The 17,326-nt window shown below is 40.2% G+C and overlaps 1 protein-coding gene across 1 annotated transcript; it reads left to right on the forward strand.

Moving 5' to 3' along the window:
• Positions 1 to 7,977: 7,977 nt before the first annotated feature.
• LOC116214810 (pleiotropic drug resistance protein 3-like) lies at positions 7,978 to 15,774 on the forward strand. The gene is given in 26 exon segments (XM_031550286.1): positions 7,978 to 8,351; positions 8,605 to 8,728; positions 8,817 to 8,902; positions 9,012 to 9,096; positions 9,198 to 9,357; positions 9,524 to 9,600; positions 9,773 to 9,826; positions 9,902 to 9,992; positions 10,208 to 10,509; positions 10,612 to 10,896; positions 11,017 to 11,330; positions 11,492 to 11,652; positions 11,719 to 11,798; positions 11,800 to 11,823; positions 11,952 to 12,105; positions 12,185 to 12,221; positions 12,223 to 12,269; positions 12,428 to 12,510; positions 12,632 to 12,934; positions 13,128 to 13,418; positions 13,557 to 13,640; positions 13,728 to 13,857; positions 14,320 to 14,551; positions 14,665 to 14,836; positions 15,039 to 15,293; positions 15,508 to 15,774. Coding segments are annotated over 26 exon segments (4,272 nt in total).
• The last annotated feature ends 1,552 nt before the right edge of the window (positions 15,775 to 17,326 follow it).

A 17,326-nucleotide genomic window follows, 5' to 3' on the forward strand; every position in this document is an offset into this window, starting at 1 on the left:
ATCCTGTTAGCTGAAATTCTGTCCTCTGTCTGCTACATGAACTTAATCTATTTGCTGTGCTTTGGATTCCTAAGCAGGTGAGGCTAATCTCTTCTGGAAAACTGAAAAATGTTTTCGACCTCCCTAGTGCTTTCAAATGTATTCCATGAAATACATAATAAAGGGTGGAAGACAGAAAACCAGAATGCAGGCTTCAAAGTTTTCTGTTTGAATCGAACTTCGCCTTCTCAATGCATTCCTTGTTTTCTCTTTCCAGAGAATCCCGAAATGGTGGATTTGGAATGCAATGCTCACTTCACAATACGGGGACATAGACAAAGAAATTACGGTGTTAGGTGAGACCAAAACAGTGGCAACCTTCCTAAGAGATAACTTCGGGTTCCACCATGATCAGCCGTACGTCACGGCAATTGTTATGACAATGTTCCCCTTCATTTTGGCTTCTCTTTTCGCCTTCTTCGTAGGACGACTGAACTTCCAGAGAAGGTGAATCAGGTTTTCGAATGTTAATAGCCTAAAGATATGCTGGAAATATATGATTGTCAAGCAAACTCTCGTACTTACCCTCTTTGAATAACAAAATGAAAAGGAGAATTTCATTTAAATCCATATATTACACAGTAAGAAACATGATACTGCAATATAATCTTGATTGATCGCATGCTTCCCCATCAGGTACTAGACACCATGTTAACCGGTAAATGTAAAACTATGCATTCATTCTACTCGATACAAAGAAATACGACGCACAATCTGTAATATGGGGCGGCTACATTGCTTGAGAATCAGCCCGCATATTGAATCTCAGTCCACTTTTCTTTTATCAATTTTTTTTTCGCATATTTCATAATATGCACCAACTTTATTTTATATCAACACCTAAGAGCGTCAATAGACGATACCATATAGCAAAGCCGAAATAAACCACCACAATAGATGCCGGCCCAGTACTATATATAGATGGCGACTATTGCAAAAGCGTTACTATACTCTTATGGAATTTCTGCTCAGTCACTATAGACTGTAAAATTTAGACATCGGTTGAACTGTCACGCAGACCCAGGAGTTGCAATATGTAGATCTGTCATACACTAACTGATGCCGCGGAAACTGTCACCATAACGAGTATTTGGTAAGAGCCCCTTCAAGTCCTTGGTACAAAATCCACCGTGGTGCCAGCTTAAGATCAGGTCAAGACCTTATCTGCCCCTCATTTATTCAGCTTCTCATTATCGAGTTTCATTCTTCTCTCTAGACTAGTATATATGTGAGTTCTGGTTTAGGAGCCTACGGTTCTAATCCGATTTAGAGTCTGATCCAATATCCAGTTCGGATCCAGGCATGAGGGGACTGATATCATCACAAACTTAAGTTTGTAGATCAGTTGTCAAGCAGTCATTCCGGGGTTCGGCAAGTGCAGCGTAGCAAGTCTTCAGCGAATGCTGCTGCCTACAGATGAAACTATTAAGATAATACACAGGTCTTCATCACGTTTCATAATCAATCTGACCGATTTTGATAGCTGTCTTCCAGTTTCTTGATTTGATATGAATCTGAGTGTCAGATCAAGTGATTCTCTCTGTAAATATATTTATGAAACTGTTGCTTGCTCGCGTAAACCGGCAATTCCGTGTCTGACTTATGTAAATTGCATCAATTGGGTTATGAAAAAAATATTACATCAATTCGGTCTACAATCACATCAATTTCATTCATGATCACATCAATTTCGTCCTTAATCACATTAATTGAGTCATTGGTCACATCAATTCCGTCTTTGAGCATATCAATTTGGTTATTGGTCACATCAATTTGATTTTTGGTCCCATCAATTTGGTCATTGGTCACATCAAGTCCATCCCTGATGCCCTTGTTGTTAAAACTCCGTCAAAGGCCCATATTGATGTTTATAAAAAGGTCATTGTGTCTGTATTTTTTATTTGGGGTTTTTTTCATCATTTTTATAAAATTTTGGAAAAAGTACAAAAACTCCATTGTGGTTTGAGCTTGAGTCAAATTGGACCAGTGATTTTTTTAGGGACAAATAACACAATGTGGTTCACTTTGTGAGACATAATGGACATCGCCGTTAATTTTTTCGTCACTTTTGGTCCTCAAATTTTTCTTTTTGCCATTATTACTTTCAAACTTTCAACTTTTTTCCAATTTGGTCTTAAAATTCAAAAAAAAAAAAAGGAGGGGCCGGGGTTGTCGGTCAGCGACCCCGACCCCACCACCGAGGTCGCATGCACCCACAAAAGATGCCGTTGACCATGGAGCTGGGGTAGGGGCCGCAGATTGGTGGCCCTCGCCCTCGAATCGACCGGGATCTCGAACTAGAGAACTCGATTGATTCAGGAGGTAGGGCCATCAACCGATAACCCCGACCCCACCCTCAAGGTTCGTGACGTCCTCTGTGGGTGCATGCGATCGGTGGTGGGGTCGGGGTTGCTGACCGGTTGCCCAAGCCCCTCCCCCCTTTTTTTTTCCCAAATTTTAGGATCAAATTGCAAAAAAAGTTGAAAGTTTAAGGATGATAATGATAAAAAGAAAAGTTTGAGGACCAAAAGTGATGAGAAACTAACGGTGAGGTCCATTATGTTTCACGAAGTGAACCATGGGGTGTTGTTTGTCTCTAAAAAAACCACATGGTGCCTTTTTTTCTCTTGGTTTTTGGTTTGCCTAGTTTTCTCTTTATAATGGGAGGTTATATAGAGTTAAAGCCAGTTCTCCCCCAAAATGCCTTATCTGTTGCAAGATTGACATAGTAGGAGTATATCTTGTCATTTTTCTCCTTGGTTAGCCAATTGTGAACAAATTCTTCAGTTTTTTTACCATTTTGGTTCATGTAAACAAGGGCATGCTTGCATGGAATGCCATACAACTTCCAAGATCTGCATGAGCAAGCCATCTCCTTCAAGTCAACAACACATTTTGAATGGGGAGGACAAATTACCTCAAACTTTGCCCTATTGGGATCCCCTGACCATTGAGGAGTCCAATAGATTGCCTTTTCCTGTAGTTTATCAAGCTTAATTTGGACTTGTTTGCAGGGGTCCTTGGCTCTTGGCTATTGAAGCTTGTGTCTTCACCATCTTGCTAGTGATATGCATCCTTACACCTTAAAGCATTGTAATTATGGGCTTACACCTATACTTGAGGATTGCACTATTGAACTGCTTACACATATTGGATGTCACTGCCCGATTCTTGCACACAGTATCAAAGACTGACCTACTCCACATATCTATAGGGATGTCATTCAGCTACTGTGCAGCATCCTTATTCAGCCTCTCAGACACCTTCACTGCTTCATCAAAATGACGTTGTGTAGTTGACTTAACACAAACCCATAATTTTTTTTTCATACTGTGGGGTGTTGTTGAATTTCTTTATGAAGTTAGAAAAGATATGTTTGTAACAATATCTATGTGGTGCACCATGACAAACTAACTCCAAAGCACTATCCTGTCCCTGCATGAGAAATGAAGGAATTGATCAAATCAGTTATCAGAATAAGGACCTAAATGATGTTATTATATCCATATGAAGGATAATTTATTACCAATAATTTGTAGCAATTGGTTACCTTCTGTCTATCAGAGATGAAACTGAATCCCTTCTCCATTAGATCCCCCATATCATTCAGTAGGTCTTCCAAAAATTAAATTCAGTTGTCTTTGTTCTCCACATCCATAATAGCGTATGCTATCACATAAAAGGAGTTGTTTCCATCTTGACTCACAGTAGCTAGCAATTGTTCACCATATATCCCTTGAGAAAGTAGCCATCCAAGCCAATCAGGGCTCTACACCCAATTAAAAATCCCATTTTGCAAGCTTTCAAACATATATACATTCCGTTAATCTCATGAGTATATGGTGTACATTGCAAGCCAACAATTGACCATGGATTTCTCTTTAATAGCTCATTAGCATAATCATGCAACTTTGCATATTACTCTTTCTCTTGGCCTTCATAGATTTCATAAGTCAATTTTAGATCCCTAGATATAATGGCATCATTCATCTTTATTCCATACCTATGGATCATATAGTCATATGCTACATGCCTAGTTATGTCTGGTTGGATCTTGACAGACCAACTTAGGGGCTATCCACTCCTTTCTGGCAAGCTCGTTGGTCATCCTTCTAGTACATGTGTGTTCAAAGTAAAAAGTCTTCACTTGGAAGACTTTCGTTGCCTTGTTTTTTGAGCACAATATGGCCCAAGGACATCCCTTACCTTTACTGTTCACATCCCTCTCAACACACACAGCTATGACCCTCTCACTATCATTTTTCACAAAATCAACTTCCTTCCTAGTAGAGATATTCAAATCTCTCATGGCATTCTTGAACTACTCCAAACTCTCAAGCGCCATTAACTTAGTGAAAACAATATAATGATTATTTTCTGGATTGAAACATGGATACCTGATACTCTCATCTTCTGAATCTTTATCATGGATTGACTTCAACTCATTTGTTTCATAGCCCTCACATATCTGCTCTTCTTCGAGGTTGGCAAAAATGTGGATGCACTAGTAGCAGCAACACCACCAACAGCAGATGAGGATGTTATAGGAGCTGTTATGTTCCATTTGCACTACTTTCTTCCATCTCCTATGTAGAGCTAAAAGTACTTGCGAACATGTTCTCACTCTCAGCAATAGTCCTGTCCTTAAATCTTCATTTGCTCTTATATCTTTTTTTATTAATGGATTTGAAGTTACTTTTGGAGGTTGAATAGCTAGATTTCACCTAACACTTTCTCTTCATTCTCTTCCCAGACTGTGTGCTTGCTTCACCTCCTTCTACCCCTTCACCTCCACCTGATTCAATTCTTCCCTCATCAAACTCGTTTGAACTATTGTCTTCTGGTCCCAACTTATAGGTGTTGTCATCTGCAATGTCATCATCTAAACCTTCCTCTTCCTGACCGCCTTGCTCTCCCTAATGACCTTCCTCTTTTATTCTCTTTCTCTCAAGCTTTTTAACCTCATCTAAGGAAACTTCTTTAGCAACATCTATTACATTGTGCTCAAAGTACAAGTGAACCTCCCTATAGGGCTCAATAACTTCTAAAAGTATATTAAACAACAATCTTGCATCATCATCGCTGGCTGGAGGTTCAAGCCCAACATCCAAATTACTAAAGATTGGATTTTTATAGAAGCAAGTAGTGGGTTTGGTTCTATATTTGTTCCCGAGCATGTCTAAAATTCCTGCAGCAGTGAACTTATCTATGTCTTCGTCCTTCTTCACTTTTACAATACCACCTTCATATCGTAACATGGGGGTCCCTAACAAACCTTACACCATGATGCATAACCACATCCACTGTCCTAAAAGTACTGCAACCGCCACAAACCACAGAAAACCAAAAATTAGAAAAACCCTATAATGTTTTCCAGAACAATGTCCCAACTCACAAAATTCGAGTACATAGACATAGTAATCAAACTATAACGCACACTATTCTGATTACCAATAAAAATGTAATCTTTTCACTCAAAACAATACCTTGTGAGCCTGAGACATACCTTGGCTCGCGGAAAAATCTGAAGTCTTCATCCATGATCAGGACAGACAGTGCTCTAGCGCGAAACTGATCTTTTTCTCCAAGCTGAAACCTGCGTCGTGTCGCTTAGGCTTGGAAGGAGTTATGTGAGAGCAGAGAGAGAGCGGGAGAGCGAGAGCTATGAGCGAGAGACGAGAGGGAGTGATTAAAGAGGACAAAAAGGAATAAATAAATGCGATTTCAAATTCAAGCGAAAATGTGAACAATGACACACAAGGAAGAAATTGATGCAAACATTGTTTTCCGTCCAGTACTAACGATAGATTTGACGGAGGGATAAATTTGATGTGACTGAGGACCAAAATGATATGACCAAGGATCAAATTGATGTGATCAAGGACGAAATCGATGTGACCAAGGACGAAATTGATGTGACCATGTACCAAATTCATGTAACATTTTTCTCAGGGACTCAATTGATGCAACTTGCATAAGTCAGGGATGAAATTGATCGTTTACTCTTGCTTGCTCACTAGTAGGTTGTGGTTGATTACAATTTTATTATATAAGTGCTGAAAAATTACTAACAAATTAGTTATATAGAAAAATAAATAGAGGAAAGATAAATGATAAATGTCAAACTTACTTAATCATTGAGTCGAAAACACTTAATGAGTAAGTAAAAAAATTGACTTAATAAAATAAGTCATTTTTCACTTATTATGTTCTTTTCCCTTATAAAATATATTTTATAAAGAATGTAGAGTAATAGCGCACGCCTTCGCTTAGTAACCAAGAGGTATAAGGTCCGATACTTGTTGTAGGACTACCACTGCCCCTTTATTAGTTATTAGAATTTCTGTTTCATTGTACTAGACTCATCACCTTCTTTTGTAACCGAAGAAAATATTCTCATCCTTATCATTCATTCCCTCTTCCTATACATTTCTTTTCCTAGCTAATTAAGTACTTAATTTTTAAGCATTTGATTTATCAAACACCATTGGAAGAAATTGATTTAGGCAATTAAAAAATTCCTTTCCCCGTACTGAGTTTGCATGTGTCCACGTTCTAGTGTGTGTATATATACGTAAAATTTCACTGGATCTATATGCGACTGAGCTCATATAATCTTTAATAAAATATATACCTCGGTATATCTTTATATTTTCAAGATGTGCGATAACAACTCCCAACACCCATCCTGATAAAGTGGCAACATGTGACTTTGACCTTTTCCTATGCTTGCCATGTGGACTTGAACAGCCGTCCTCAAGAATTGACTACAAGCAGGGTTCCACTTATGTTATCGGGACTTATCAGCACGAGGGCGACTTTTCCTTCCACGCTCAGATGTGAGGAGGAGGGGGATAATTGACTATGTTGTGGGCTTTCTCTTCCATATTCGGACTGAAATGTCTCACGCTTGAACTAACATGAGGTGCATTTTGATTGTTTCGAAATTGGACTCAGCATTGTCAAATAGATCCAAAATATCCTAAGTTATCCTAGAAAATTTTTCTTCCAGCTACGATTGCCCGAAATTGTGCCAGAAACAGAAACTAGATTCGCCCAAAATTAACAAGCGAGACCTGCAGCGCACTCGACACCTGAGCGCTTCTGGGGATGCTATGCTGCGGCAACCTTACTCTTGTGACGCGGCTGGGCCAGTTAAGTGCTCTTCCAGCCCCCAGCAGCTTGTTCCTTCATTTCCGGTTGATCTTCGTCCTCATTTTTGTTGATTCGCCCTAAGTTTAGAAATTAGAATACTTATTTTATATTCAAACCATCATTTTTTTTTGGGTAAGGCTTATTTTTTTGGGGTAAGGTAACGATGCTTATTTATTTTAGAGTCACATGTGAAATTGTGTAGGATCTAAGAAAAAGGCACCACCCATTAATTGCGCAACATTATTCTACAAAAGTAAACTCTTTACACTCTGAATCTCAGTGAACATTTCTCATTTGCTCAGCAGTCTCAACATACTTTTTAATTGGCGTATAAACCACCGAAAAAAAAAGTTGGCGTATATTTAAGGAAATCAGCAATCTCAACGTGCTTAATAATTTGAAAACGTGCTCTACCAATAACATAATTTGAAACTGTTTAAATAAAAAATAATGTTTGAAATGAAGAATATGTAGAGGCATTTTCATAAGCAACTATTAACTACCGGAGAAAATTACGTCTCCAACAGCTAAAATCAACAAGACATGGTTTGAAGTAATTCACCAAACATGGCTCCTACTAAAAAATCATAGAAAAAGTACTTATGTAATCGACACTGCATTCCCAAGGAAGATGTGTGAATTTTTTTTTGCATATAGTCAAAGAAATAATTACCCTCTTCTACGTATTAGATTTATATCTGTTTATGTGCATGTGCACAAGTACACTGGCGCCTTACCAAGTTCTCCTTAGGTCCTAGGAGCTCTTCCCAAGCACGAGCACAAATGGCTGAGCAATTTGGCACAGAACTTGATGGCGTACAGTCGTTAAGAAATGAGCTTGGTGAGATAGGGAGGAGTGTCAGGTCATCATTTCGGATTCGCACCTTGAGCTTGCGGAGCACTTCAGGGCGGAGTTCTTCGAAGGCCGGTAGAAATGGTGAACACGACCTCCAGTGGGCTGCCATTGAGAGGTTACCGACCTTTGAGAGGCTGAGAAAGTCAGTCTTCGAAAAGGAAGATGAGGGAGTTGAGAGAATGGTGGTTGATGTCACTAAACTCGGGCCCGGGGAACGGCACCTTTTCATAGAGAAGCTCATCAAGCACACTGAGCAGGACAACCTTAGACTGCTTCGGAAAATACGCGAGAGAACAGACAGGTAAGCCAGGCCTTTTCTCATAGAATTGATTTTTGGCTAAATCTCCTGTCCCGACGACTTGGATCCTATTTCTTCTTATATCTTCTGTTTGTTTCTGTTCCATGTGTACGATGTCTTATAAATCCTTCCACTTGGCTTTATATCGGACCATAGATTGTTCATTGTCAATGACTCCACCAAGTACCTTGCTTTCTCAAATCTTGTTACTTTATATTTGTTTTGCTTATTTGACTTTGTTAAATGTCCTTGGTAGGGTCGATCTTAAACTGCCTAAGATTGAGGTGAGATATAGGAATCTCTGTGTAGAATCAGATTGTCAGATTGTCCATGGAAAGCCGCTCCCGACTCTCTGGAATTCCCTGAATGACACTCTTTGTGTAAGTATGTTAGTTCCCACGTTGATGGCAAAAGGAGTCATTAGTTCAGCAACTCATTAGGCAAGTTTGCATGGAATTTTGTGATCAGGGCTTTACAAAGTTTCCGTTTTCAAGGTGGAATAGAACCAAGATAAGCATCGTCGAGGGTGCTAGCGGAATGATAAAACCAGGGAGGTATTGGTTGCAACTCAATCTCCCAGTCGGACATTTCTAACTCAGTTTTATACAGATCTTCCTATTAAGAAGCCAATACTAATACTTATTACTGATCAATCTGTCCCAGGATGACACTATTACTTGGGCCCCCGGGATGTGGGAAAACCACCTTCCTGAAGGCACTCGCAGGGAATCTACACAAACATCTCGAGGTGCCATGCTTTTTTTTTACACTTTATATGGTAGAAAAGTTTGAAATTCCGCACTCTGTGGATTACCTGATTTGTTGTTCCTTTGCTTTGGTTCTCGATAGTTGACGGGGGATGTTTCGTACAATGGCTACAAGTTAGATGAGTTCGTCACCCAAAAGACTCCTGCTTACATAAGCCAATATGACTTGCACATTCCTCAGATGACTGTAAGGGAGACATTGGACTTCTCGGCCCGGTGCCAAGGTGTTGGAAGTCGAGAAGGTAAGTTCTTTCCCCTTATGAGGGAAAGCATGCTTTGTACAAATTGCAACCTTTGGAAAATGAAAATTCTGTTGCAATTCTGAAGGCCACATCCAGATCTAATGGATTTTCCAATTGATGAAAGTAAAATAGTACTGAAATTATTTTGCTATCTTCAACTATGAAGAGATTATGATGGAGGTCAGTAGAAGGGAAAAGGAGGCAGGAATCGTTCCTGATCCCGATGTAGATACCTACATGAAGGTAACCGAATTCTTCACATGATTTCATTGTTTATGGGGGTGGAAATGTAACTTTTATGGAAAATTAAGAGAAGAATTTCATAGAGCAGCATGCTGATTCCCCAAGTGTGTTATTTTTGCCAATTTAATGGTTTCACTGAAGCTGATGGTTATAATTATCATTGCGTGATCAGGGTGTGACTATAAAAGGACTGAAGAGAACTCTCCAAACAGACTACATCTTGAAAGTAAGTCATTTCCTTTGACTCAGCTGGCTACCTCTTTGGCAATTTTTTTTTTTGAATTTTAGAACTGTTTTTCAGATTCTTGGGCTTGATATCTGTGCGGATACACTTGTGGGAGATGCACTGAGGAGGGGCATCTCCGGTGGCCAGAAGAAAAGATTGACTACAGGTAAGTGTCAAGTGACGATTTTCCTAGAAACTTAAGCTGGCAGGAAATTATAGCCAGAACTCAGGGCTTTGAATGTCAAATATTACACGAAAAAGGAATAGAGATAGCCGATGCTCTAATATGTCAAGTGATTGATGCCAAATGGGATTTAATGTTATTTATGCAACAGAAAGTTTAACTTCGGCATGGACGAATTTTCCGGTGTAAATATGCAGGGGAGATAATTGTCGGTCCAAATAGAGCTCTCTTCATGGACGAGATAACAAATGGCTTAGACAGCTCCACTGCATTTCAAGTGGTCGTTTGTCTGCAGCAACTCGCCCATATAACAGATGCTACCATACTCATCTCCCTTCTCCAGCCCGCTCCAGAAACTTTCAACCTCTTTGATGATGTGGTCTTAATGGCAGAAGGCAAAATAATTTATCATGGTTCTCGGGATCACGTCATCAAGTTTTTCGAGGATTGCGGGTTTAAGTGTCCTGAAAGAAAAGGAGTAGCTGATTTCCTTTGGGAGGTAAATGAATCGCATCATGTAAAATTGACTCTTCTTGTTGACATGAGCATCTGATTCGTGGTACTGAAGCATATATATACCTTGCCACTTAATGATTTCCAGGTCATCTCTAGGAAGGACCAGGCGCAGTATTGGAACGACCCGGAAGTCCCATACAGTTACATATCAGTTAGCCTTTTCGCGAAAAAATTCAAGGAGTCGTCCTTTGGGATGAGGCTTGAGGAGGAGCTCTCGAGCCTGTTTGATAAATCTCAGTGCCATAAGAATGCCCTTTCTTTCAGCCGGTCACCCTCACTTAGCAAATGGCAACTTTTGAGGGCTTGCATGTCGAGGGAGCTTCTCCTAATGAGAAGGAACTCGTTCCTCTACGTCTTTAAAACTTGTCAGGTCATCATTAAGTTCTTTCCATGTTTTCCTGAAAGCACTACTTATATATTTTGTTCTTCAGTTTTATGTTTTGGTCGTTTTTAGACCCATCTGATAGTATCATTTTTCTTATTTTTGTAGTTTGTAATTGCTGCATCGGTCATGATGACCGTGTTCCTTCGGACCCGAATGACCATAGATTTCTATCATGCAAACTACTACATGGGAGCACTCTACTACACCCTTGTGAGTCAGCTTGTTGACGGACTTCCGGAACTGTCCATGACCGTTTCTCGCCTCACGGTGTTTTACGAGCAGAAAGAACTCCGCTTTTACCCTGCCTGGGCTTACGCCATACCTGCCTCCATTCTAAAGATTCCTGTTTCCTTGCTTCAATCTTTGGTTTGGACTTCCCTCACTTATTATGTGGTCGGGTACACTCCTGAGGTTGGGAGGTGAGTTTGCGGTTGTACTTTTTATGAGAAGATAGTTTCAATTAACAAAACATGGCGTCTTGTTCCCTGTCCTAACATATCTGTGAGATTTAATGATCATTTCCAATCCCAGTCCTTCAGGAATTCAAGTGCCAGATTTTAACCGTGTTATGTGATTTTAGGTTCTTCCGGCAATTCATTCTAATATTTGCCATGCACTTGTCATCGGTCTCCATGTTCCGTTTTCTGGCCTCAGCCTTCCAGACCATTGCTTCTTCTTCAGCAGCTGGAACGATTGTGATACTGTTCACCTGCTTGTTCAGCGGCTTTGTTATTGCAAAACGTAAGTCAGCTCAAAGCTCAATTACGTAAAAGCATACAACTTATGACTTGCTCTTCTTTCTTGCAGCATTTGTGCCTGTGTGGCTCAGGTGGGCTTTCTGGGTCTCTCCGGTAACCTATGGGCAGATAGGACTCTCTGTTAACGAAATTTCTTGCTCCGAGGTGGCAAAAGGTAAGACTTTCGTGCGGGCTCAGTTTACATGTTTCTTGCTTTGAAAGATAAGTCTTCTGGTGTACAGTTCTGAACTTATGACCTCATATTCCGTGTTTTTGATAATGGGAGTTCACTCTTATTAACAGATGCTCCCGACAAACAATACAATAGGGCAACAGATCCTCCAAAGTAGAGGTCTTGACTTTGGCGGATATGCTTTCTGGGTATCAGTTTGTGCCTTGTTCGGATTTACGTTACTTTTCAATGTGGGATTCACCTTGGCCTTGAGTTTCTTGAAGCGTAAGCTTCCCTCAACTGCAACTATCTTTTCTGTAGACGGGAAATCTTTGTTTAATCCATCTAGCATGTACTTTTTCAGCTCCCAGCAAATCTCGTGCTATCATTTCACACGCAAAATACATGCAAAGACGAGGAGCTGCGAAGGATTCCAGTGATACTGACACTAAATATAAGGAAATGAACAAAAACCATTTTAAAGCAGTCGATTCTAGAAAAGGTTGAAGCTTTTCTCCTCGCTATTATTCTCCTCATTCAAATTAGTTTTTACTCGTAAGTTGTTTATTTCATTTTTCTTTACAAATTGTGCGGACCCAATGCATTTGTTGTATTACAGGCAGGATGGTTCTATCTTTCGTGCCTCTAACTCTCGTGCTTGATAATGTGCAATACTACGTAGACACTCAAGTAATAGCAAATCTATTCTCTCATTTTAGTGTGCTTAACTACAAGGTCGATATTCTCTCCTGATTCCCTATGATTATTTCCAATTTCTCAGACACTTCGGGAACTAAGGCTTGTGCAAAAGAGACTCCGATTATTATCTGATATAACTGGTGCATTTAGGCCCGGGATCCTTACGGCATTGATGGGAGCCAGTGGAGCTGGGAAAACAACACTTTTGGATGTTCTCTCCGGAAGAAAGACAACAGGATACATCGAAGGAGAAATAAAAGTTGGCGGTTACCCCAAGGTTCAAGAGACATTCGCTAGAATCTCAGGTTATTGTGAGCAAACTGATATACATTCCCCACAAATTACAGTGAAGGAATCAATCATTTTTTCCGCTTGGATGCGTTTACACCCTCAGATCGACTCAAAAAGCAAAACAGTAAGTTTAAGCAAAACAGTAAATTTATTTCTGTGAAATGCAATGAAAGTGGTATTAGAATTGGTCCGAGCATGGAGAATCAATGGGCAGTAATGACCACTTTGATCTAACCAGTCCTACTTGTTAGCTCGCTTTAGTTTTCAGCATTGTGACTGAAAGTTTGAGCCGGCTGACAAGGAAACCGTTACTGCAGGATTTGGTAAATGAAGTCCTGGAGATCACAGAGCTCTATGAGATCGAAGACGCATTGGTGGGTATTCCAGGTGTCAGTGGCCTCTCTATGGGGCAGCGGAAACGCCTAACTATTGCAGTGGAGCTCGTGGCGAACCCTTCCATTATTTTCATGAATGAGCCCACAACAGGATTGGATGCAAGAGCTGCTGCAATCATCATGTGTGCAGTGAAGAATGTGGCTGACACTGGAAGAACAATCGCATGCACCATCCACCAACCCAGCATTGACATCTTCGAGTCATTCGATGAGGTACAGCACATTAATAGTTCAATCTTGAAGTTCTTGAACAGTTGTTTTAGCCCTTTGAATAACCTCAATATTATGTTCTAGTCTAAATGTTCGGAGATATATGCTCAATATATTCTATTTTTCTCTACCATACTCCAGTTAATTTTATTGAAAACTGGCGGCCAGATGATTTATTCCGGGCCGTTGGGAAAGCATTCAAGTAAGGTCATAGAATACTTTGAGGTCAGCTTCTTTAAAATCTTAACATTCCCATATTCCAAGTATTGTCTCTCCGAGTCCTTGTAGTTATGCATAGAATTGTACGTACAGAGCATTCCCGGGGTGCCGAAGATAAGAAATAACTACAATCCGGCTACATGGATGTTAGAGATTACTTCTGCATCTGCTGAAGCTGAACTCGGAGTTGACTTTGCTCAGATATACAAGGATTCACCCTTACATCAGTAAGTTCGGTTTCCAGCTTTGCCAGCACTGCACCTCTTCCTTTTCAAGAGCCAGCGAGAATAATTTCACTTAATAGAGGATGATACGATATCATAGATTTCCATCTATACTTGTTGTACTTTAGGCATGGACCAATACACATTTATGTACTTTCCTTTGATAGTCATGTACAGTGCCTATATAATTGAATATACTCACCTCATCTCATTAGTACGGATTCAGTCATTTTGTGCCCAAGTCTTTATGGTATCAGAGCTTTACCGGGTAACTCCCAATTGGTTAGCTCGCTTCCGCTCATTCCCCTGACTCACCTATCTGCGTTCTTCTCGGCACCAATGGCTGATAGCTCATCATCCTCTATTATGACTGATCGATTTTCCCAGAGTTTAAGCAAGAATGAAGGTGCAGCAGCAGTGCACAGTAAGCATAGTTTAAGTGTTTCTGTTGCTTTTCTCAAACAAAATCAACAAGGAGGTTGTGAAACAGCTGAGCACTCCACCTCCAGGTTCCACCGACCTGCATTTCCCGACTCAGTTTTCGCAGAGCTGGTGGGGCCAGTTCAAGTGTTGCCTCTGGAAGCAGCACTGGTCCTACTGGAGAAGCCCTTCCTACAACTTGAGGCGGCTTCTGCAGACTCTAGCGATGTCCGTGCTTTTTGGTATTGTCTTCTGGGACCAAGGCCAGAAATTGTGAGTAACATCGATCACAAATGCAAGAACAATAAAAAGTTAATGAATTAATGATGTTCTAATATTGTTATACATATTAATTTGATGTATCCTGTATTTTGTTTTTTATGCAGAGAAAATCAGCAGAACTTATTCAATGTATTCGGCTCATTGTACCTAGCAATGATTTTTATAGGCATAAATAATTGCTCACCGGTCTTACCTTATATTTCCACAGAGCGAACGGTCATGTACCGTGAACAGTTTGCAGGAATGTACTGCCCTTGGGCTTATTCACTTGCACAAGTGAAATAGGTCAATGTGGTTTATGAAAAACTGGCAGATTTTTCTAGCTTTGCTTTTCTGTTTTCTTCCAACCAGCAAAATAAAGGAAAATCGTGTCAAATTACTTTCATAAAGTACTCCATTTTACAACATTATAATTGCAGTCCTACACATTATACGAATATGTGGATTACCAGAATCATGTAACGTCTTATTCTTTCAGGTGATCGTCGAGGTTCCTTACATGTTGGCTCAAACCCTTCTATTCGTGGTCGTCACATATCCAATGATAGGGTATTACGTGTCCGCTGACAAGATTTTCTGGTACTTCTATGGAATGCTCTGTGTGCAGCTGTACTATAATTACCTGGGGATGCTTCTCGTATCACTAACTCCGAGCGTCATGTTAGCTGAAATTCTCTCTGCTGCCTTGTACACGAACTTCAATCTATTTGCTGGGTTTTTGATTCCTAAACCGGTAAGGCTAATCGCTCATAGAAAACTGGAAAAGTTTTTCTATTTCCCTAGGAAGAATGCTTTTAATATATTACCATGAAGTATCTAATAAGGGAAGAAGACCGAAAACCAGAGTGCAGGCTTCTATATTCAGCAAACAATGAATGGAGGCTTTAAAGTTTTTCGTTGGAACTGATGTTCACCTTCTCAATGCGTTTCTTGTTTTCTCCTCCCAGAGAATCCCGAAATGGTGGATTTGGATCTACTATTTGTGCCCCACATCTTGGTCACTCAATGCAATGTTTACTGCACAATATGGGGACATAGACAAGGAAATTACTGTGTTTGGAGAGACCAAAACAGTGGCTACCTTCCTAAGAGATTATTTCGGGTTCCATCATGATCGGCTGTACGTCACGGCAATAGTTATGACAGCGTTCCCCTTCATTTTGGCTTCTCTTTTCACCTTCTTCATAGGACGGTTGAACTTCCAGAGAAGGTGAATCAGGTTTTTCGGATTGTTAAGAGTACAACGATATGTCGTGAACTGATTGTCAAGGAACTGTTGTAATTACCTCTTGAATTACAAATAAATGAAAATGACAATTACTTTGATCTATGTCTTACACAGTAAGAAACATGATCCTGCCTCAATATCATCTTCATCGGTCACTTACTTCGCCATCGGCTAATAGACAGCGCACACACGTGACCTGTAAAATGTGCGGCCACATTCCTTGAGAATCAACCCGGATAGTGAATGGAACCCCCACCAGTCTTTCATCAAATTTAATTTTTTTCCTTTAATTTCATGATATGCTGCAACTTTATTTTTTGTCAACGCCCACAAGCGACAATAGATGTCACCATAGAGCAATGCAGAAATTAATAAAACCATCAGAATAGACGCCGGCCCTGTACTATATATATGGCAACTATTTACAAAAGCATTGTTATAGACCTGAGGAATTTCTGCTTAGTTACTATAGACCGTACAAATTTAGATGCATATATAAACTGTAACGACCCAAATTTTTTGTTTTTGGGAATAAAGGCAAATTGGGGAATTGATTTGAAAGAAAGGTGTAATAAGGAGCCAAATTGCAAAGAGTAAAATTTCTTTTGGAACCAACCGTTTTGACTTGGTCTGTTTAATATGAGAAGTGTTTAACAGAACCGGGAATCAGAGGGCTATTTTATTTTCTTGTAAATCATATATATATTCATGCTTATTTCCCGATCAAACCGAGCAATGAGAATCCCAACGACGAGGACGCTACTGTGCTGAACAGAACCGAGTCCTGCCCTTGCCAAGCACCAATAAGACGACCGAGGAGCGTTGTTCAGACAATCTAGGTGACTTTTTCGCCTCTTTAGAGAGCCGTTATAGCCGCATGAGAGTAGTCGAAGTTAGTGAGAGAATGCTCGACTTGCGGTTGATAATGGCGGATTAGCGTAGAGTGACGTTCAGTTCGAGTATTCTATACGGTTAGGCTCCTCTGGTCATAAGGAAGCTCTAGAATTTTACGGGACTAGTTTTCGATAAACAGTTTGAACGATATTGCATTTTAAAGTTTCTGTTTCTCTGCTAAACAGCGACTTTTAACTCGTTTTGTGGAACTGATTTTTCTCAAACTGTTTCTGTGCTAAACAGCCTTTGGGCTGAGATCTGACACTGCCAGTGGAGGCGTACGCTGGTTTTTGGGCCTTCTCAAGGGGATATAGCATGGGCGTAGCCATCGGGCTGTGATCTGACTCTACCAATGGAGGTATACGCTGGTTTTTGGGCCTTCTCACGGGGATATAGCGTGGGTGTAGCCATCTGTATATTTATGTGTGAATTTTGTATTTGGATTTCTAACTCCACAAGTATTATAACTGTTTGAATATGAGTTGTACTATTTTGATGCATGATCCAGCTAGTGTATGTCAGGATTACTTACTAAGCTCTCGAGCTTATCCCCTTCTTCTTCCCATTTCAGATTCCGAAGATTAGCACACGGGGATCATCTAGGTGGAGGGCGAGAGCTATCCTAGGATTGATAGAGGATTAGG

This window comes from Punica granatum, chromosome 7, assembly GCF_007655135.1.
Source record: "Punica granatum isolate Tunisia-2019 chromosome 7, ASM765513v2, whole genome shotgun sequence".
NCBI lineage: Eukaryota > Viridiplantae > Streptophyta > Magnoliopsida > Myrtales > Lythraceae > Punica > Punica granatum.